The 22,359-nt window shown below is 44.2% G+C and overlaps 1 protein-coding gene across 1 annotated transcript; it reads left to right on the top strand.

The window, feature by feature from the left end:
• Nucleotides 1-268: 268 nt before the first annotated feature.
• MGST3 (microsomal glutathione S-transferase 3) lies at nucleotides 269-20,770 on the top strand. The gene is made up of 6 exons (XM_079925418.1): nucleotides 269-791; nucleotides 13,567-13,690; nucleotides 14,812-14,885; nucleotides 15,731-15,788; nucleotides 18,039-18,111; nucleotides 18,821-20,770. The coding sequence occupies exons 2-6, from the start codon at nucleotides 13,574-13,576 to the stop codon at nucleotides 18,955-18,957; spliced, it is 459 nt and encodes a 152-aa protein (XP_079781544.1). The 5' UTR covers nucleotides 269-791; nucleotides 13,567-13,573; the 3' UTR covers nucleotides 18,958-20,770.
• The last annotated feature ends 1,589 nt before the right edge of the window (nucleotides 20,771-22,359 follow it).

Here is a 22,359-nt window from a genome sequence, read left to right on the forward strand (position 1 = left end):
CAAGACCTCATCGGACTTGGACTAGAGGGCCTAACTGAGGCCTGTATTCGCTATCGAAGATCTGTGGATCCCCGAAGCGGTGCGGTCTAGTTCCCGAAGAGCTGGACCCCGGTGAGCGGGCGGCGTGGGCGAGGATGGGTGCGGCCACCACACGGGCAGGGCTCGCCTCCGGATCTTCGCAAAACTAACAACATTAGTTAGGGAAATAGGCTCTAACATCCCTAAATCCCTTCACTTGGCGACTGTAGCAACCTGAGACACTGAGCGCCCCGCACACCCTAGACGCAGCCAGAACGCACCCATCCCAGCCTTGCAGCCCGGCTCTGGTGCCCTGCCCCTTGTCCGCACGCGCCCTGCAAACCCGTGTCCCCGCCCTCACCCCAGAGCCCCTAGAAGCAAGCTACGGTGGCTCTGCTGGGGATAAATTATTACCGTGCTACCGTGCTGCAAACTCAGCCCGAGAAGTATGAACTGGCTGGGACAGTTTAGGAAGGCGGCCACGAGGGCCTTTGCAGAAAGGAACAGATAAATGCATTTGGGAGTAAGAGAGGTAAATCTGTGGACCACGGTGAGGAGGAAGAAAATGCAGTCTCTGCCTCAAGACCAGCGGCCCAGAAGCAATACTCAGCTCTGACACCCAGAGCCCCGCCTCCAGGGCGTGGCCTCGCGCTGCCCCGGGAGAGGGCGGGGACTACTCCGGGCCACGCCCCACTCTTCAGGAGGCCAAGGGTGCCGCACCTACAGTTCCGCTGCGCACTGCGTTCTGCACCAGCCGAGCGAAGGTGATCCGGGTGAGTCCCCGCACCTGCGGGCAGCGAGGAGCGTGGGCCTCGGAGGCATTTCAGCTCCTGCGCTGGGCACCGCCCATATCTCGGCCATCCCAAGCTGAATAGGGACTCGCTCTCTCTCTCCCTTCTTGTCTGTAGGTTTCTTTCTACCTTCCCATCCCCTTTGCCCTCCATCCTCCCCATGATGTAGTGGGTTTGGAGCGTCTAAGCTGGGCCGGCCACGCTATCTGAAACTCAGGGAAATTCTCAAGGTCAACCCTTCCTCAGTTACTTCCTTTTCTCTCCTCCTCTCCCTGGGCTGTGCGGACGCCGGGCTCCTTCTTTCTGCCTCCCAGAGCCCACCTGACCTTGCCAACTGCATCTCTGGTGCACAGGAGGGGCGGGCAGGGCACTGCAGGGACAGCTGGTAGTGCAGGCCTGATCGGTAACACAGGTTTTTAAAGTGGCCTGCGAGCGCTGCGCCAGCTGCGGATGTGCATGTGTTGCTAGGGACATTCCGGGAGGGCCTCCCAGGGAATTGTGTTTGTTTTCCTCCGGTTTCATAGAAACGTTTGTCGTATGTTTGAATTGGAACCTACGAGTGGGTCATTTCCTACGGCTGCCTTAGAGCAGGAGAGGAGGCGGAATCTTCGTTGAGGTTGATTTCAGAGAATTTCCCTCATCTGGTGTTGCTGCAGGGAGCGCTAGGGCCACAGCGGTGGGGCAGCTGCGGGGCGGTGGAAGGGGCTGGAGGCTGGTTGGTAAGTCATTCTCCGAAGTTCTGGCTTCTGCTGTCACTTTCCTTGGGAGTCACGAGTTTACCGCTACATTGTAGCTTAGGGGACAAGTGAGTGTGGAAAGGGAGGTAAAAGGAAAGCAGAGACAGGAGGGTGGGTAGGAAAAGAACTACGGGCTTGCGGCTTTAATCCGCTAACTGGAGAAAGGGAGATCTGGAGGGAAGGACAGTTACTGCTCTGCAGATATATGGCTCTTTGCAGGTGCTGTAGACCTGGGCGTGGTCATGTGGAATTGCCGCAGATCTTCGATTCCTCTGTCGGTGGAAGCAAGGGCATCTCTTGGGAGATCTGTAGATCGCTGGGAGCCTACAGTTTCTGGGAAGCACCCAAGGTTATTGGTCAAAATTACAGACTATGTTTAGGTCAACGAATTCAGTGTTGAGAGCATAGTATCTGAGTCAGGGGATCAAGAACGTTTATTCTCACGGGAGTTAAATTTAACAGAGTTAAATAAGTTTACATCTAAAACCCAAACAAATACTTTCAGCTGGGGAAGACGTTCTGTAAAGCTTCCCTCCTGACAGTGTTACAGAAATAGAAAACTTTGTCAAGTGAATCCCCCCGCAAATGATGTTACTACATATAAAACAGAGGTACTGTGTAGAGGTACTGTGCCCAGCCATAGAAACGGCACTGCAGGGGACTCCTTAGATTAAGGAACAAAACTGGAGAAGGGCAGCCTTCCCCCTTATTTAGACTTAATCCTGCCAGTTTAGAGTTCTGCAGAGACACAGTCCATGAAGGGGAGCCTCTTAACCTGGAGGATAGCAAAGACACTGAACCTATGTGGAGAAATCTGGAATGAAGTGAATGACAAATCAATGTGTCAAAGAGTAATTTAGTGCCTACTGCACAGCTAGCAATATTTAAATATATTCTTCCCTATATTTCTATTTAAATATTCTGAATCTGTATTCAGATCACCCTTGCCAACCACAATTGACCATGAACCATTTAGCGTTTTTTAAAGCAATATGTGTTTAAAAGAATATACTGCTACGGTTTTTACAACTGGTTTCATTAATACTACTTATGAGTATACCATCCTTCTGAAAAAGAAGAATTCAGCAGTTACCAGGTAGTTTACTGCTATGTAAAATAGAATTTTTGCGTTTCCCTCGCTCTCTCTTACACTGTCTATGTGCCTATCTTCCTATGGGGAAGTTGTACTACCTTCCAAATACATTTGCAAATACCTTTAAGGAGTTCAGCGTTTAGAATCATCCGTCCCATGTTACTCTATGAGTTCCTTCTAGAGTCGACCCATTTATTAACTGGAACATGTGTTCTAATACTTTGGTGACTTAGTTCACTCTTTTTAATTTAATAGTGTTATTTTATTTCTCCAGCCTAAGAAATGTGAATGATTGTGACACAACTTCATTCTAAGTACAGACAGGCCTGAAGAGTTAGACCCCTGTTTCAGGCAGGAGCCTGCAGCCTATGCAGTTCCTTCATTCAGAATGGCTGGTAGCCTGGTGGGGACTTGTTCAGCAGCTGCTAAGAAGTCACTGCATACAGTCCACTCACATTTCTTGTGATGGAAAATCCAAATGGTGTCCATGTGACTCATTAGAGATTTTTCTTTTCCTCTTTGGGAAGTCAGGGCTTAGTTTCACTCTGCCCCTCAGTTCCTATATAATGCCAGTTAAGGGACAGGTTGTATGGAAATCGTGATGTAAAAATGAAGTGCCAATTTTTGTGTTGCTTTGCCCTTTGCAAACCCGAATGCCCGAAAGTTTGGAGGATTTTTTTCCCCTGTAATCTCTCCTCCTGTCATACTGCAGTGCTGACACTCATTAAAAAGGAAAAAAAAAAAAAAAGTTCCTTTTTGGACCTTTTCCAAGTTTTTTTCTTCTTCCAATTAGAAAGCTCTCAGGCTTTAATCAGTCACAGACTTGGAGTAAATTATTAGCTTTCTGTTCTTGTTAATATATTTTATGCTCAGGAGAGGGTCCGGAGAGGTAGAAAAGTTTCAAAAGAGGTCAAGTGTGGTCAAACTTGCTCCCCAACCTCATTGAGAGACAATACAGCCAAGGGTTGAGGGCATAACTGTGGAGCTAGACTGCCTGGCTGTGTGTGAATCCAGGCTTTCTCTGTTATAGCTGCGTGTCCCTGGGCAGATTACTAAACCTCTCTGATGTTCAGTTTCTTCATCTGTAAAATGGAGTAATAATATATCATAGGGATGCTGTGAGGGCTTAAATGAGTTAATATTGATGAACTACTTAGTGTTTGACACATATTAAGTAATATATGTGCTAATAATGTGTTATTAATAATCATTGATTTCTCCTACCACTCTTCCTCTAGGTTATATCACTACCCTTCAGCCAACACTGGTCTCCTTTTCATCCTTATACAAGTAAACCCCTTTCCTGTCTCCGTGCCTGTGTACTTGCTGTTTTCTCTACCTGTGTGCTCACTCTCACATCACTGTTACATCCTTCAGAGCCCTTAGCTCAATCTGTTACCTTCCTGTTTCATGATCCTCCTAAGTTGTCTCCCTCCATTTGACTCTGTATTCTGGAAGGTCAGGACCTTCTTTCTCAGTCTTGTTCACTATTGTAGCCCTGCACTGCACGTGGTACCCAGCATTCAGTAGGGGATACATCAGGAAAGGAATCATTCTAAGGCACTACTGAGGAAGGTGGTAGATGTGGACTTAAAGTGAGCATTCCATTTAGGTGAAACACTTTGTCCTGCATTGACTTTGTCAGATCAGCTCCCTTGAATGAATTGTTACAAGATTTTTATTTTCTTCTGCATCCCATAACTTCTCCCCATTCTCTTCCCTGTCCTCTGAGATTGGTGCCTTCAGACTATAGGAAATGTCCTGCAGCCTGTCCCTGGGATCACAGCTCCCTGGAGGCTGGGCTCCAGATGGTCCAGCGTGGCTCAGGGCTTTTAGGTCAGCACATCAAGGAACTCTCACCCATACGGCCTTTTGGGTCAAGAGTCTGTTTGGGAAAGTTTGTCATCCTACAAACAGGGGAACCTAGGATTTGTTCTGTCTTACAATCTACTATTCTTAGATTCCTGAAGAGCTGAATTACCAGTTTTTCCCAGGGGAGACTCAGTTAAGCATATGTGTCTAGTGCCTTTTCGCACAGAAGTCAGACTCCAGAGAAGAAAAGAGCAGGTTATTTGCTTATTTGGCCTTAACAAAGTTTATTTGTGTCAGTGCAGGCTCATCCCACGTAACCAGGAAACGTTCACTTGGACTTGAGCATCAAGCTGGTCCTTCCCTCCCTCCTCCCGCTCTCAGCCAGTGCAGTAATGTAGTTGTCCTCAGCACTGACAGTTCACGAGAGTGTTGGAATTAAAATGACATGTGGAACTTGAATATTTTATATTCCAAGCTGTGGCCACTTAACTATAAAATTGAATATATTTGAATTTATAGGACATTTATCTCTTAAGAAGACAGATCTTCCATCCCCCTAACTTGTAGTGTGCTTCCACTTTCCAAGTGTTCTGCCAGCAACACTGATGAGGAATTAAAGAATATGAGAAACCGGGAAAGATCCACTTTATTACCTGCCTCTGCTGTTTGCCTCACTTGAGTTAATATTCAAGGCTGGACAAATAATGGCCTGCCTATTCAACTAACTTTTCATTTTTAGCCCTTGGAGTGATATTTACTGAATATGCAAAACAATTGTGGGGAATAGTTATTTTTCTTCACATGGTTATTATTCCTTCTCTCAACTGTCCATGTACTCTTTTTTTAATTATTTTAAATAAATTTATTTATTTTATTTATTTGTTTTTGACTGCATTGGGTCTTCCTTGCTGCGCGCAGGCTTTCTCTAGTTGCGGCGAGCAGGGGCTACTCTTCGTTGTGGTGCGTGGTCTTCTCGTTGCGGTGGCTTCTCTTGTTGCGGGGCACGGGCTCCAGGTGCGCGGGCCTCGGTAGTTGTGGCTCGTGGGCTCTAGAGCGCAGGCTCAGTAGTTGTGGCTCACAGGCTCTAGAGCGCAGGCTCAGTAGTTGTGGCTCACAGGCTCTAGAGCGCAGGCTCAGTAGTTGTGGCTCACAGGCTCTAGAGCGCAGGCTCAGTAGTTGTGGCTCACAGGCTCTAGAGCGCAGGCTCAGTAGTTGTGGCTCACAGGCTCTAGAACGCAGGCTCAGTAGTTGTGGCGCACAAGCTTAGTTGCCCTGCGGCATGTGGGATCTTCCTGGACCAGGGCTCGAACCCATGTCCCCTGCATTGGCAGGTGGATTCTTAACCACTGCGCCACCAGGGTAGCCCCCGTGTACTCTTTTTAAAATCTCACTGCCATTTGAGACTTTGACACTCAAACAGATTTTATCATCTGTGTACTGTAGAAGTGACCAGACTGGCGTTCTGAAAATGTAGGATGGACCCAAAGAAATTCTGTGACTCTCCTTTTTTTCTCTCCCATCATGGAAACAGGGAATTACTTTTGTGCTGCTTGCCTCTAGGATCTCAAGTTTCTCCATTTAGCTTTTTTTTTACATCTTTATTAGAGTATAATTGCTTTACAATAGTGTGTTAGTTTCTGCTTTATAACAAAGTGAATCAGTTATACATATAATGTTCCCATATCTCTTCCATTTAGCTTTATATGGGCTCAGCTGCCTTGCCTAGAAATAATTTTGAGGACTATTCCTTTGTAGATACATTTGGAGGCAGAAACGAGGCTGGACAGCTACCTCATTAAAAGAGTACAGGCTGAGTAGACCCCTAGCACAACCTCAGAGTTTTTGGAACCTCCCAGTGTTGGGGACTCATGGTGGTCCATTTGATGTGATCAGATGAAGCCCTGTAAGTTACCATCCTTGTATTATTCTCATGAAAATGCCATGTAAAAGAAAGGACCGGGGCTTCCCTGGTGGCAAAGTGGTGAAGAATCCGCCTGCCAATGCAGGGGACATGGGTTCGAGCCCTGTCTGGGAAGATCCCACATGCCCTGGAGCCACTAAGCCTGTGCGCCACAACTACTGAGCCTGCGCTCTAGAGCCTGCGAGCTACAACTACTGAGCCCACGTGGCACAACTACTGAAGCCTGCACACCTAGAGCCCGTGCTCTGCAACAGGAGACGCCACCGCAATGAGAAGCCTGCGCACTGCAAGGGAGAGTAGCACCCGCTCGCCGCAGCTAGAGAAAGCCTCACGCAGCAATGAAGACCAAACACAGTTAAAAATAAATAAATAAAATAGCTAAATTTTTAAAATAAAATAAAATGAAGGACCATATATAAGGAAGATTGGATTAATAATACAGCAGCCAAATACGTATTTTAATGAAACATTGGGGAATGGCTCCAAGTCAGTCTATAAGTGCTTTAGCATTGTCCCATTCCTGATGCATTTAAAAAAAAAAAAAAAAAAGACTGCTGAGAAATTGCAGTACAGTTGGAGGGGAGCAATCTTGCAAATGGAAGTAAGGGTTACCATTGTCCACACTGGTTTTTATTTGTTTGAGGGCAAAGAGAGAGCTGAAAGTTGAAATCCTCTCTCCCTTAAGACATTTGATAGATTTTCATTTAGGAGAAGATAAGTTGTAACTTCATGGCTCAGAAGTCATAAATTATTTGAGGCCCGTGCCCAACTGATAAAGCCTACCTTTTGCTCCATTTGTGCAGTGTTGATTGTGTCCTGGGGAATTTCTATTGGCAGCTAAGATGGAGTGGAGTAAATAAGTGAAGGAGAGCTTTACCCCAGGAGTATTCCGTTGAATGTAGTTCAGGAAGTTCTCTGAGTCACCCTTTTGTAACTGAAGGAACCCCTGCCCCAGTGAGATAAGGCAAGTGGTGGCAGAAGCAGGAATTGGAGGAAAAGTTGAGCGAAGTATAAGCGCTGGAGTAGTTATGCTTCCAGGTGAATCTGTCAGTCACATTCCTATAGGAGAGTACCTTAGCCAAATATCATAATGAAACTCCATGTGGCTAACTCAGGCACTGGAATAGAGCATACCTCCTAGGGGTGAGACCAACACTGCCTCATTTGAAGTCCAAGCTTGATCACTCTAAAGTAAGACTTTACAATGGTGCCTTGTAGCTTTTTAAAAATCCACTGGGGGGCTTCCCTGGTGGCACAGTGGTTGAGAGTCCGCCTGCCGATGCAGGGGACACGGGTTTGTGCCCCGGTCTGGGAAGATCCCACATGCCGCGGAGCGGCTGGGCCTGTGAGCCATGGCCGCTGAGCCTGCGCATCCGGAGCTTGTGCTCCGCAACGGGAGAGGCCACAGCAGGGAGAGGCCCGCGTACCGCAAAATAAACAAACAAACAAAACATTCCCAAAAGGATCTCTATCGTTAAATAAGTGACACGAATTTCCTAAATAAAAAGAAAAACTAATTCCTTTTAAACCTTCGACTTAATGTTCTCTCAACTGAACTATTTTGACTCAAGCCTGCCAGGAAACAGTTAACTAGGAACATACACCTCTGTAGTTACTAATAAGTGAAGACAGAACAGAAACACTTCTGTCCTATCTCTGCCTCTCCCCAACCCTTTTAGTTTCATTTTCTTGGGGGGTTGGGGGGATTTGTACACAGTTTCTGATCGTTGGTATGAAGGAAAAATCTGGAATTGGGTATTTGTTTACTTATTTGCCTGCTTCCCCCAGTAAAACATGAGCTTCCTGAGGGCAGGGACCAAAGTCTGGCTTGTTCACCTCATCCCCAGCATGGGCCCACTGAGTAGCACATAGTAGGCACTCAATAAACTTGAACAAGTAAATGAATGTGTGCTCAGCCCCATGCGGGGATAAGCATGTCTGGCTACAGGGAGGGTCTGCATGACTGCAGTTTGCTGATTTCCATAGTCTGTACTAGAAGACTGCTTCCTTCTGAATACTCCTGCCCTTCAGATAATAGATTATAACATGGCTGGCTATTAAGAGTTCAAAAAGGAGGGGAATATATGTAGTTCTAAGCTTTGTTTGCTATTTTAAAATGATAATTCTAAATTATAAATTCTTAAATGTATCTCATCATCATGTATTCAAAACATCCGCTTTTATCACTGAATCAGGGCAGAGACAGTTAACAGAACATTAGCACACATAGTATAACCTGATATATAACATTTATTGAGTACTTACTATGTGACAGGCATCCTGATGGGTGTTTAGAGACAGTGTCCCCATTTAATCTTTACAACAACTATATGGTGTGGGGTAGGTGCCGTGATTATCTCCAATTAACAAGTGAGGAAACCAAGGATGCTTGAAAGACGTTGAGTAATTTTCCCGAGGACACACAGCTAGGAATATGAGATCCAGGTTCTAAACCCAGACAATGTGATTCCAAAACTTACCTGCAAGGCTGTCTCTATAGTGCACATAGTGGATAAGTGACAGGATTCAAGCTAAAAATCAGGTCCGATTCTTTGGTTCCTTTGTAACATACTGTCTATTCCTCCTGTCTCCTCAATGACTAATTATTGTCAGGCCATTTTTTTACATAACTTTTTTGGTATATATTTGCTCATTTTGCACATTATAGAAAGGTACAAAGGAAAATCTATAATTCAGCCATCTGGAAATAGCTATGCTTATGATTTTGATATTTTCTTCTTTAATTTTTTTCTATTATTGAGAAAACTAGATATACTCTGTTTTCTTTTTTTTAATTTAACATGCTGTATATTAAGTCTGTTTCACCATCTTTAATGTTTCACCATTTTTAATGGTTATATACTATTCTGTTTTACAGATATATTATTTATTTAATTAGTCCTCTTTGTTTGGACATCTATACCATTTCTGTTTTTGCTGTTATAAATAGTGCTGAAGTGAATGTCTTTGAACCAAATCTGTTTGCCTTCCTGATTATTACCCCAGGATAGATTCCCAGTAGAATTAATGAGCAAAAGGTTATGAACAATGTAAAGTATATTGCCTGCCACCAGGCTGTCCTCCAGGTGGTTCTGTTTTACACTTCTCCCAGCAGCGTGTAATACTACCAAGTAACTAAATAAATTTTTATTTGTACAAATCATAAATTTTAATCTTTACAGCTGGTGTGCAACTAACCTCGGAAACTGCGTGATAATTAACAAGTGCTCTTATACAACCAAGTGAGTTACAAAGTAATCTATACCAGTCATGAAAGTTCAGCTCCAAAAGGACCACTGGACTGCTGTGTGTCTATCACCATGTAGAAGGCAAACTCTAGGGCAGAGTTCCCACCCCCAAGAACCTTATCTTGTTGGGTGGATATAGGGGTTGCCAGTGACACAGAGCAGGTATGTAATCAACAAACTATAGTGTGCAGTCCGAATGTGTGCTCATGTCAGAAAGAGGTTGTGTTGCACGTATCAGCTTCTCAAGCCTGTGCTCTGGGAGCTATCGGCTAGCTGCGGATCGGCCCAACCTCGGGCGTGGCTGGAGCTGCCTGGAACGTGGCTGCTGTGAGCCGAGGTGCCTCCCCTTTCGCCGGTGTACGCACCCACACCCACGACGGGGCGGGAGCGTGCATCTCTTTGCCCTCAGAAAATAAGAATTCAGCAAATGACAAAGTTTTTTTTGAACCCTAAGTGAATTAAACTGATTCTTTCCTTAAAGGACAAGACTTAAGCGTTTTGCAGTCCCTACTGGATTTATGTTTTCAGCAGCTGTAGCGACAGAGCTTTTCTCTGTGTTCTGATCTCCTCTTTCTCCAGGAATTCATACATCCAGTTGCTTCCAGTGTTTCAGTAGAGGCTTTGAGAGGGAAAAAGGAAACTGACATGGGTTAGGCACACACTTTATGCCAGGCACTGTGCAGAGCAGAGGAGGCATTCTGAAAGCAACCTGGACTTACAGCTTGCTTCATTTATTCCACAGCTTTCTATAAGCACACACTCTGTGCTTGGCACGGGGGATGCCAGACACACACGGTCCCTCCCTCACGGGAGCTTAGTATCTGATGCAATTGGCTGCTCTCTCTGTTCTAGCCCTGATCACACCAGCTGGGAAGTGCTGGCTACAATGGCCTGTGAAGCAGGGCTCCTCACGTGGTGAAAGTGCAAGGAGGTGTGTGTGGGGGGCGCTGAACAGGCTTGGCTCCAGCACCTATGCAGGTGTGTCCAGGGCTCCTGCAGGGAGAGCCTTAGGGAGGGCCGCCTCTCTCCTCCCGCCCCTAGTACGCTCACTGTTTCCTGACCAATTACACTGTCCTTTGCACACTACCCATTTTAGCATCGGACTCTGGGTCTCCCTTACTGTAAATCCTCTGTCCTTCAAAGGTCTTGTTCCTGGCTCTGCTTGCCCTCACCTAGATTCTTTTCCCCTCAGTACCTATCACCATAGCAAAGTGTCAAGAGAGTCACTTTACTAGGGTGTGACTGCCTAAGAGTGTAACCTCCCGGGTTGCATTTATACTTTGGAAGAGGAGGTCAGTAGTAAACATTAATTTCTAATTGCAGGTTTTTAAGCGGTTGCCTTTCTGAGTGTTCATTGCCTGCAACAGAAACATCTACTCCAAAGATACTTCTCTGTCCTGCCACCTAGCTTCTCCTACCCAAATCCTTACGGGCCAGAAAAACAGAGGCCAGTGACCGAGCCACCTAATGTTTTGCCTGGGCTAGCTGGAGTATTTGGGGAAGAATTCTAAAACCTGCTCTGGTCTTAGCTCTGCCCTCATCTCTCTACCTGAGCCTCCATTTCCTTTTCTGTAAAATGGAGCTTATGGGATTTGGGGGGAGATGAAAAATGAGCTGAAAAGTCTGCACCAACACAAGGTGACCCCAGGCTGTGTGAGAGCCTAGTCGCCTGTCTAAAGGTGAGGTCTGAACAGACTTTCAACTTGCACACTTTGACCTAAACCAGATATGCTTAATTGTATCGTTCTTAAACAGGCGGCTTTTGACAAAGTTAGAGACAGCTCCATTTTCAGTTGCCTGTTTGGCCCAGATGGGTTGAACTCCAGGGATATCAGGTAGTCATATTTATTTATTTTCAAAGAGGTGTTCAGTATTCACCCCATATTTTTGTTTTAATAACTACTACCAAAGCTTCCTCCCCAAGTTGATTTTCTAAACTCTGGAAAGGACCAATTCTAAAAGAGAATGAGGGCAGGGAAGCTTGGAAGGCAGCCAAAGACTCCTTGCTCTCCACAGCCACACAAGATGGCCCAGGAGAGGCTGACCTGGAGGTGATTCCCATGCTGAGTCCTGGGGATGGCCCTTTCCAGTGTGTGTGTCCCCTGTCCCGGAGGAGGGAATGCTGGGTGCCCCTCCACAAGCAGCTCCAGGTAAAGAAAGAATATGGCAGGGGAAACTAACGGGAATTATTGTGAAACATGGTTGGGGATGGGCAGGTTTTAGGATTTTGGTTCCAAATGTTATTTTGCAGACCTAAGGGAAGCTTACTTTTAAAGAACTGACCTGTTTGCTGGCCCCAAATTCCACACTGAGAAAGATTCTGTGATCCCAATGTCAGTTCAGCTCTAAATCATCAAGTGGGATTGAAAGGGGACATTGGAACTGAATTGGAACCTAAATTTGAATCCCAAATCGGATACTTTCTCTTTTAGACCTTGGGAATATTACTTAACCTCTGGGTGCTCTTTGGAAAATAGGGATATTAGCATCTTGTTGGGTTGTTTGTGAGGATGGCTAAAACATTTTGGAGCAGGGTAACCTTCCCAGGCTTTCAGGAGAGATTGCAGCCAAACAGTTTTAGGGGTGGAATTTTTTTTTCTTTGGCCACGCCATGTGGCATGCGGGATCTTAGTTCCCTGACCAGGGATCGAACCTGTGTCCCCTGCAGTGGGATCGCGGAGTCCTAACTACTGGACCACCAGGGAATTCCCAGGGATGGAAATTTTAAACACACAGGAGCTGTTGGCCTGTGGCAGCCATACACGTGATGGGACAGCAGCTAAGGATCTCTGGAAGCATTGTAGCTATTTCTCTGTGTCCTGCCGTGCTCTGACCCTTCAGACATCTGGTGATCAGTGCTCAGAGAGACTGGAGGGCAGCACTAACTTACTCTGAATTTATTAGGGCTTCTTCCCACCCAGCAGGTTTTCCTCTCCTTGATCTCCAGTCTGTTTCTTTCCTTCTTTCTTCTTTCCTCCTGGAGCAGGACAAGAGCTAAAAGAGCTGAAGTTGCTGAACACTGAAAAATGCTGATATGAGCTTTTTCTCCAAACATTTCATATGAAATTTTTCAAACATGCAGAAAAGTTGGAAGAATTGTATAGTGAACATCCATATAGCTACCACCCAGGTTCTAGCATTAATATTTTGCTGTATTAGCTTGCATCATCATTTTTTGATGCATTTCAAAATAAGCTGCATTGCAGACACTAGAACACATCATGGGGTTAGTTTTGAAGCATTAATTTGATGAAGAATCTGGGTTCTCCAAGAGCTGCCCAGAGCCTTGCTCTGGCTTTCAAAGAACTATAACTGATCCCTTCCCTACCAGTGTGACATTTCTGCTGCTGTACCAGCACGTGTCTCAGGATCCAAGGGAGGCCCTAGGGTTCCTGCCCTGAGTGTCCCCGATGCCAACAGACATACAAGCGAAAAACTTGGAATCACTGTGTACTTACTGACTATATCCTGTTTCTTTCTCTTTCCCTCTCTCTTTTTCTCTCTCTCTCTCTCTCTCTGTCTCTCTGTCTCTCTCTGTGTAACTTAGCATATCTTTTAGCATTTTGCCTTGCTAAATATTTTTTTAAATTGTGGTTTTTAGTGGCCAGACCATCCAATAGCAATGACTACTGCAGTGGTTTAGATAAATCTCATACATGCGATGTTGATCAAAAGAACTCAGGCGCAAAAGAGAATATACAATGTGATCGTGAACTTTTCTGTGTGTATATTGCAGACTTGAATCATTTTTTAATTCTGTTGGGTGGTATACAGTAATATCGGTATACAGTAATATCTCTACCTCTTAGAACCACCAGATCGCTCACGCCTCTTTTTGATCTGTAGGGATATGTTTGCTGGTAACAAAACATCCCACTCTTGAGGCCTCCTGCAGCTTGGAGCCCACAGTGCCAGGTGGCGGCCTAATGTGTTCTTTCTCCCACAGAGTCAGGATGGCCGTCCTCTCTAAGGAATATGGTTTCGTGATTCTAACTGGTGCTGCCAGCTTCCTAATGGTAACTCATCTAGCCATCAACGTTTCCAAGGCCCGCAAGAAGTACAAAGTGGAGGTGAGTGGGAACACAGCGGTGCCTCTGTGGGTTCGTCGCGGCAAGAACTTGTTTTCAGTTGTGGAGGGAAAGGTGAGGTGCTAGTGGTCAGCGGTGGCAGTTTCCGGCCTGTTCCTATTAGAAATTCTGCCCCTGGCGGGAGGAAGCCGAGAAATATGGGGCCCTTCTGGAGAGTCATTTCCATCTTGTTTTACTTTTGTCTCTTCTGTAAAAAGACCAGGTGTGCTTTTGGCTGGAGCTCTTTGCTAGGAAGACAGTTACTTTCTAAAGGGGGTTAAATAGGAAATTCCCAGGCTGTCCAGTGGTTAGGACTCTGCGTTTTCACTGCCAAGGGCCCAGGTTCGATCCCTGTTTAGGGAACTAAGATCCCACAAGCTGCACAGCGAGGCCAAAAAAAAAAAACGGGGGTTGGAGGGGGTTAAATAGCAGTTGTTTCCTGGTGTGCCACTTTAAAATGATGTCTTCTGGTGATTTTCCTGTTTCCCAAGTAGAAACGAAGCACATGGTGCTGAGTTAGCCTGTGTCTGGACATCAGACATAGGGAGGAGGTCTGTTGAATGCTTCCTTTAGCTCTAGCTGATCTAGAAGGGATAATTACTGAAGCTGTCCCTGGTGAGCAATTTTAAATGTCTACTTCTTTTGAGCAATTTCTAATTAGAGCTCCTTTTAAAGTTTTCATGTCTAGTTTATTATTTTGATGGACACATTAAAACTCTCACACACTCAGTTTCTGTTCCCCCATTAAGGGGAACCTTAAAAGGATGTGGTATTTGCTGACTCTTGGGAAGGAGCTATTTCCCAATGGCATCCTTGTAATACATCCCAAAGCCACCCGTGATGGCATAACGTCAACAAAAACCCTGAATTCGGCACAAGCTGCCTCTATCCCTTGAATGGCACAGACATATATTCTCGTCACTGGATATTAATAGACACAGATTGAATCTGCCTCTGAGAATGAGGCCTCTGTCACCACATGCATGTAAGCAGAAACTGAATGATCATCTTACCAAGGTTATGGCAGAAGATGCTTTGGGATACATTATCTTTAAGGTGGATTTTAACTCTCAACACTGAATGCTACACTTGACCATTTGATCACACACACTTTGTTTTAACAGTATCCTACAATGTATAGCACTGACCCTGAAAACGGACACCTCTTCAACTGCATTCAGCGGGCCCACCAGAACACGTGAGTGCTGGCCCTGCCCGGCCCCCAAGACATCTGCAGAGCGGGTGTTTTCTGTACAACACCTCAACCCTTGGTACTCTGTTTGCTGAGTAATAGCAACGATGATGATCATGAATACTCATTAAAAGTATCATTACAAATGTATAAGTGAACAGATTAAATATTAAGCAAAATTAAGAGTTGTTAGGATGGTGGGATTCTAGATAACCTTTTCTTTTTTTCTTCCATTTCTTTTATTTTTAATTGAAGTAAAATTGATTTACAATGTTGTTAATTTCTGCTGTACAGCCAAATGATTCAGTTATATATATTCTTTTTTGATATTCTTTTCCATTATAGTTTATTACAGCATATTGAATATAGTTCCCTGTGCTATACAGTAGGACCTTGTTGTTTATCCATTCTATATATAATAGCTTGCACCTGCTAAACCCAAACTCCCACTGCATCCCTCCCCCAATGCCCTTTTCAAATATGAATTTAATGCTGCATTACTCTTCTGCGGTATTTGCAGCAAGTTCACTCTAAACTGATACTGAATCTCTCAGCCTAGGGGGTGAGAGGCTTTGAGCTCTGCAAGGAAATCTACTCTAATTCGCCTCATCAGTTTGTTAGATTTGAGGTCTTTGACTCACTGTGTTCTGAGTTACCTCTAATCTAATCCCAAGCAGAGCAAAAGAAGGTGGATCTTAGTGGTCAGGCCTTCCGCCTCTGGTCAATGTTTATTTTTATTCTCAAGTTTCTAACTTAGCAAGTAAGAATGTACAGGGTTCTTAGTTTTACGTAGATATACTTATATAGAGCACTTAAAAGGAAAAAAAAAACTTTTTTTTTATCTATTCCAGGTTGGAAGTGTACCCTCCCTTCTTATTTTTTCTAGCTGTCGGAGGTGTTTACCACCCAGTAAGTTTTTCCGGGGAGGGGGTTCATCTAATTAGATTGAATAGATTTAATTCACTGAGCCATTCAGGAGGGAAGAGGAAATGAAAATTTAATGAACATCTTCAATGTCTAGGCACCATGTATTTAAAGAATTTCAGTTACTTCTTACAAAGTTCCTTAAAGTAGGTAGCATTTTTCCCGTTTTTTTACAGATAAGGAGAAACCTCTTGGATACTATGTAACTTTCTCAAGATCAAATAGCTACAGAGTAGATGAATCAGAATTTGAACCCAGGTCTCTCTGATCCTAGGAGGTTCATGTCCATTGAGTTTTCCTTTGCCACATTATTCATGCAACGAACATTTCCTGGACACCGGAAGTTACTGCAGTGAACAAAACAGGCAAAGACTCCTGGTTTCGTGGAGCTGACTCTTAGTTGGGGGTCACAGACAAAAAGCAATTCAAGGACATCGTGTAGCATGTTAGAAGGTGATGCGCCCCACAGAGGAAGCAAAAGCAGGGGTGGTGGAAAGGGAGTGCCTGGGGACTGGGGGGGACAGTGCTGAGTGGGACAGTCAGGAGGAGCGCCTTGTTGCGAAGGTGACACTTAAGCAGTAGGTGAGGGAGCAGGTGCTGCAGATGTCTCCAGGCACCTCCAGGCAGGAGACGAGCAAGGGCGAGGCCCTGGGGCAGGAGCCTGGCCGGTCTGTGTGGTGCACAGTGAGTAGGGCGGCTTCAGTGGTGAGCAGGAGGCGAGGGCTGGAGGTGAGGGTGGGCCTCGGGGCCTTGTGGGCCGCTAAGGCCCTTGTGAGCCTTAGGTTTGGTCTGCACTACACCTTATCTAAATAAAGCAAGTTTATCTGAGCCTGATTAGTTGCCATTGGGGTCTTGCCTTACACAGAAAGTGTTTCCTTTCCAGGGCCCAGGTTTCCCCTCCACTGAGTTCAGACCGGAGTGCTGGCACCCCACATTTCTGGTTCTGAGACTTTCAGAAGCCTCTGGTCTGTACCTGAATGGCCTTGTGCTTTTTTTGTCAGCTGCCAGAATGGCACATCTATAGTTCATGACCTCAAAGTCTTGTATTTGTTTCAAAGAAAAGTCTGCTACTCTCTTAGAGAAGATATTTCTTTCCTGTGCCTCTAGAGAGCCCCAATCCTAGCAAGTAACTAGGCTAGCTGGTCTAAACAGACTAGCTGGTCTCTCTAGGTGTCACCTGATGTCCACCCCAGCCCCATTGCTGTCCCACTCCCCTAGATCCCATTCCTTGTGCTTAGTTCTTGGAAATACTCTAAGACTACTCTGAAGACAAGCACCTGATATTGTTCCCGGGTTGACGGTAATTACGCGACTTTAAAGAGAGACCAGGCAGAAACTACAGAGCTTCTAGATAGTGACTTGTGTGCCTGGGGGTTTATTTATAGTTGTTTCATTCTCCTACTGATACTTAACTTCCATTAAATCATCAAAAAAAACAAATAAAAATCATAAAGTAGGAACCTCACCCCCACTGATGCCACTGCTAAACTGAAAAGACAGTTGGGGACAGTGACGCACAGTGACTCACGTCCTCACACACCCTCTCTCTTCCTCTCCCCTGTCTCCTTTAGACCAAATGGGTTCGTCACCCCAGCAGGGTGTCCAAATGGAAGGATTTCCCATCTCGCATGAGTTTTCACTCTCTCTTCTCAAGGGTGTTGGGAATGGGGAGACTTTCCCCTCCAACACCACATGTTCTGGGATTCACAACATGACACACTCCCCTGACTGTTTCTAGTGGAGCCCCATGCCTATGCGTGGGCCGCAGCACAGCCCCTCAGAGCCCTCCCAGGGGGGACCTGGCTGAGACGAAGCAGCACACAGCTGTGGAGTGCGCAGTCCATCTCCTGTCCGCAGGGCTCCTCCCCTAGTCCTGCCTTTCAGTGGGTTTCCTCTCCTGGCTTACTCTGTGACCCCCAGGCCTGCCTCTCCTTCCCCTGCGCTCTAGCACACTGAGTCCCCTGGGGCAGGCCGGGAGGTTCCTCCCATCCCACCTACCTAGGAGAAGGCCAGCAATCACCTCCCAGGTCTCTGAGCAGTTCATAGAAGGATCACAGCGCTTTGATTTTCCTGACTGAAACAACTTCATTCTACCCTGACTTTGGTAGGGAGTATTTTACTATATCCATGAAACTGTTAACTTTTTGTTAAAACATTGTGTAATCAATCCTAGATGTTAATAAAATTCTGCCTGTTTCTTTCATGCAAATAACTAACGGAGCCCTTTTATTTTAGCGTGTAGTTTCTGGCTTGGGCTTGGCCTGGATTGTTGGACGAGTTCTTTATGCTTATGGCTATTACACAGGAGGTAAGGACATATTGACATCTGTCAAGGAAACAAATTTAGAATCTTATACTACTATATTATCCTGTTTAGCAGGGCTTTAAGAAAAGGGAAAGTAACTTGATATTTAGGTGAAAGATCTGTTATCTTCTTTCTTTTTATTAACCTTTGAATAGTAACAAAGCGCATTTTGCATTTTCAGTGTGTCAATTGCTGTTCTAAGAACTTTGCATATGCTGTTTAGCCTTACAACAATTCTATGACATAGATAATATTATTTTATAGATGAGGAAACTGAGGCTGAGAAAGATTAAGACTCTAGATCACAGAGCTACTAAGTGTAAACTGGAAAGTCAGGATTCAAACCCAGGCAGTCTGAGCCCAGATGCCCTGCTCCTAATCAGTGCTATAAATGGTGTGCCTGAGAGAAGGGGGAAGAGATTCTTCTGGCTGTCCTTACCTCTTGGGAGAGGGAAAACTCCAAAAGATCCTGGAGCAAAGGTGCTCTAATTATTATCCCATAATGTGTTTTAAAGTTCAATACTGTTGTGGCACACGACTTTGCGTACAGTATCTGCCATACTGACAGCTTAGGCTGAAGAGCTGGTTGACCTCCTAAGACTAGATGGTCTAACGTACAGCTCCAGGTGCCTTGACAGAATGGCTGGTGGATGTTGACAGCATTGTCACTGTGGAACACCCCCAGTAACTTCTGCTCTTTCCTCTTTTTTAGAACCTAGAAAGCGGAAACGGGGAGCCCTGAGCTTCATCGCCCTCATTGGCCTGATGGGCACCTCTGTGTGCTCTGCTTTCCAGCATCTTGGTTGGGTTAGAACTGGCTTGAGCAGTGGGTGCAAAAGCTGCCATTAAAGAGTTATAGGGTGTTTTGAAACTCTCATTCATTTTGAGTGACTTTTATTTTCAGTGACTTTTTTTTTCCCCTAAATAAAAACTTACCTGGCGTCAGCCTCATACCTAACCCTGACTCTATCACTTATTTTTTTTTGAGTCTTTATCTAAAATATAAGTAGCCTGTTCCTAGTAGATGAGAGAGGGGCCACAGGTATTAAGCACCCCTTCTCACCCTGCCAGAGGATGTTTACTTAATGTGTGAGCTAGAAAAAGGTCTAATTGTGGAAATATGTTCATAGTCAGGCCACAGCAGTGAAAAACTGGGGCTCGAAGAAAGTCTTTTACTGCTAGCAGTCTTTTACTGCTAATACATAGGATAACAATAGGATTTTTAAAAAATCTCGATTGAAGATTGCTTCTAATGCTTAAAAACTGAAATGATAGACTAAATTTAAGGTTATGAAACTTAATAGAGATGAATCTAATTTCCTGCATTTGGATGCAAAGATCTGATTGCATAGGTACAAATGGGGAAGGACACCCTTAGCAACAAAATATGGAAGACTTAAAAGGTTTTAGCTGACTTGGAGGACAATGCGAGTTGGCAGAATGAGATGGCTGTTCCAGAAATGAATGTGGCCCTAAACTACTTGACCGTAATAGTGTCTAGATCTGTGCTTTCCAATACAGCCACTAGCCACATAGGACTATTTACATTTAAATTTATGCTATACTATATAAATAAAACAAACAAAAATATCAGCTCTTTAGTTGCTCTAACCACATTTCAAGTGTTCAGTAGCCTTTGAGGATTAGATAGGATTTGAACCCAGGCCTGACTCTCAAATCCATGCTTTTTCCATTGTACCCCACTACCACTTTGAGGAGCTAAAACATTTAAGGATAGAATGCCCTGGTCAGCAATTGAAGATGCTCAGCTTTGGCCAGGTGACTGCCTGGAGTTCTCAGGGCATTGGATGAAAAAGCTGGACTAGATCAGTGTTGGTTCATGAGAAATTTTCACCAGTGGAGAGCAAAATAAGAAAAATGAGGACTGTTTTCATAAAGCTTTAACTTGTATTCTTTTTTACATTAAAATGTCCCTTTATGAAATGATGGTGGTGATGAATAGTATGGTTTTGTTGTTCCTGACTTAAAAAGATAATATAATTAAAAATTTGTAATAAGCTAGGGTTGTGGTTTGGGTTGATTTTATTTTGATTTTTGCCTTTTTGGTTTTTGTTTGATAAGAAATGCACCTAAAGAGACTGGAGAACTTGTTAAGGTTTCTTTTCTCATCAGAGTATAGGAGGCATCAGTGAAGCAGGGCAGGGGAGACATGGAGACAAAGTTGGGTTTTCACCTTTGTTGGAAGTCTTAACAGGGTATGCTTTTCAAAGTAATATCATCCATCTTTGTCATTTTGCTATTATAGAATGGGCCCAAAGGAAGTTTTATAAGGAACCCAACACATGAAAGGGTGCCATGGTTGAAGTGGGGAACCCAGAGCTCTGCCTTTTCATTTCCCTGTTTCCTCCACCAACACACTTCCAGGGCACGCAAGGGCTGGGCAGAATCCAGTTTGTATCAATGCCATAGAGAATAACCCTGACTGGCAAGCTAGTTTCTATTAAATTCCCTGGTCTCGTGGAGAAAAAAAAAAGGGGCATAAGTACTGCTTCCACTCACTGCTGTTCCACAGGGTACATTCCAAAGAGTCAGTTTATTTCTATGGAAAAACACATTCTGAGTTCTGTTACAGGTGGAAATTAGAGAACCATACCAGTCTACCGTTGCTCCATACTGAACCTCAAGTGTCCCCCCCTCGCAGGTAGGTATATGCCCTTGAGTTTATTAGCCTCCCTAAGCCTCCATCTGCTCAGCTGTAGGTTGAGGATAATGATAATACTTACTGTATAAGGTTCTTTTTTAAAAATTGAAGTATAGTTGATTTACAATGTTGTGTTAGTTTCTGGTATACAGCAAAGTAATTCAGTTTCATATATATATATATATATATATATATATATTCTTTTCAGATTCTTTTCCATTATAATTTATTACAAGGTATTGAATACAGTTCCCTGTGCTATACAGTAGGTCCTTGTTGCTTATCTATTTTACATATAGTTTGTATCTGCTAAGCCCAAATTCCTAACTTATCCCTCCCCCATCCCCTTTCCCCTTTGGTAACCGTAAGTTTGTTTTCTATGTCTGTGAGTGTATTTGTTTTATAAATAAGTTCATTTGTATCATTTTTTAGATTCCACATATAAGTGATATTATTTGATATGTCTTTGTCTGACTTATTTCACTTAGTATGATAATCTCTAGATCCATCCATGTTGCTGCAAATGGCATTATTTCATTTTTTTCATACCTGAGTAATATTCCATTATACACACACACACACCACATCTTCTTTATCCACTCATCTGTCAATGGACATTTAGATTGCTTCCACGTCTTGGCTATTGTAAATAGTGCTTCTGTGAACATTGGGGTGCATGTATCTTTCCGAAGTATGGTTTTCTCCAAATATATGCTCAGGAGTGGGACTGCTGGATCACATGGCAACTCTATTTTTAGTTGTTTAAGGAGCCTCCATACTGTTCCCCATAGTGGCTGCACCAATTTACATTCCCACCAACAGTGTAGGAGGGTTCCCATTTCTTCACACCCTCTCCAGCATTTATTATTTGTAGACTTTTCGATGATGGCCATTCTGACCAGTGTGAGGTGATACCTCACTGTAATTTTGATTTGCATTTTTCTAATCCATTGCTAATTAGCAATGTTGAGCTTTTTTTTATGTGTCTGTTAGCCATCTGTATGTCTTCTTTGGAGAAATGTCTGTTTATGTCTTCTGCCCATTTTCTGATTGGGTTTTGTTTTTCTGGTTATTGAGCTGTATGAGCTGTTTGTATATTTTGGAAATTAAGCCCTTGTGGGTCGCATCGTTTGCAAATATTTTCTCCCCGTCTATAGGTTGTCTTGTCACTTTATGGTTTCCTTTGCTGTGCAAAAGCTGATAAGTTTGATTAGGTCCCATTTGTTTATTTTGCTTTTATTTCTATTGCCTTGGCAGACTGGCCTAAGAAAACATTGCTATGATTTATATCAGAGAGTGTTTTGCCTATGTTCTCTTCTAGGAGTTTTATGGTGTAATGTCTTATATTTAAGTCTTTAAGCCCTTTTGAGTTTATTTTTGTGTATGGTGTGAGGGAGTGTTCTAACTTCATTGATTTACATGCAGCTTTCCAACTTTCCCAACACCATTTGTTGAAGAGACTGTCTTTTCTCCACTGTATATTCTTGCCTCCTTTGTCAAAGGCTAATTGACTGTGGGTGTGTGGGTTTATTTCTGGTCTCTCTGTTCTGTTCCACTGATCCATGTTTGTTTTTGTGCCAATACCATGC

This window comes from Stenella coeruleoalba, assembly GCF_951394435.1.
Source record: "Stenella coeruleoalba genome assembly, chromosome: 1".
Lineage (NCBI taxonomy): Eukaryota > Metazoa > Chordata > Mammalia > Artiodactyla > Delphinidae > Stenella > Stenella coeruleoalba.

Excerpts from the sequence above, each read along its gene's own strand:
- MGST3 (XM_079925418.1), top strand. The coding sequence starts at position 13,574 with ATGGCCGTCCTCTCTAAGGAATATGGTTTCGTGATTCTAACTGGTGCT. Across the intron at positions 13,691-14,811 it reads GCAAGAAGTACAAAGTGGAG|TATCCTACAATGTATAGCAC; the intron begins GTGAGTGGGAAC and ends TTGTTTTAACAG. Across the intron at positions 18,112-18,820 it reads TTATGGCTATTACACAGGAG|AACCTAGAAAGCGGAAACGG; the intron begins GTAAGGACATAT and ends CCTCTTTTTTAG.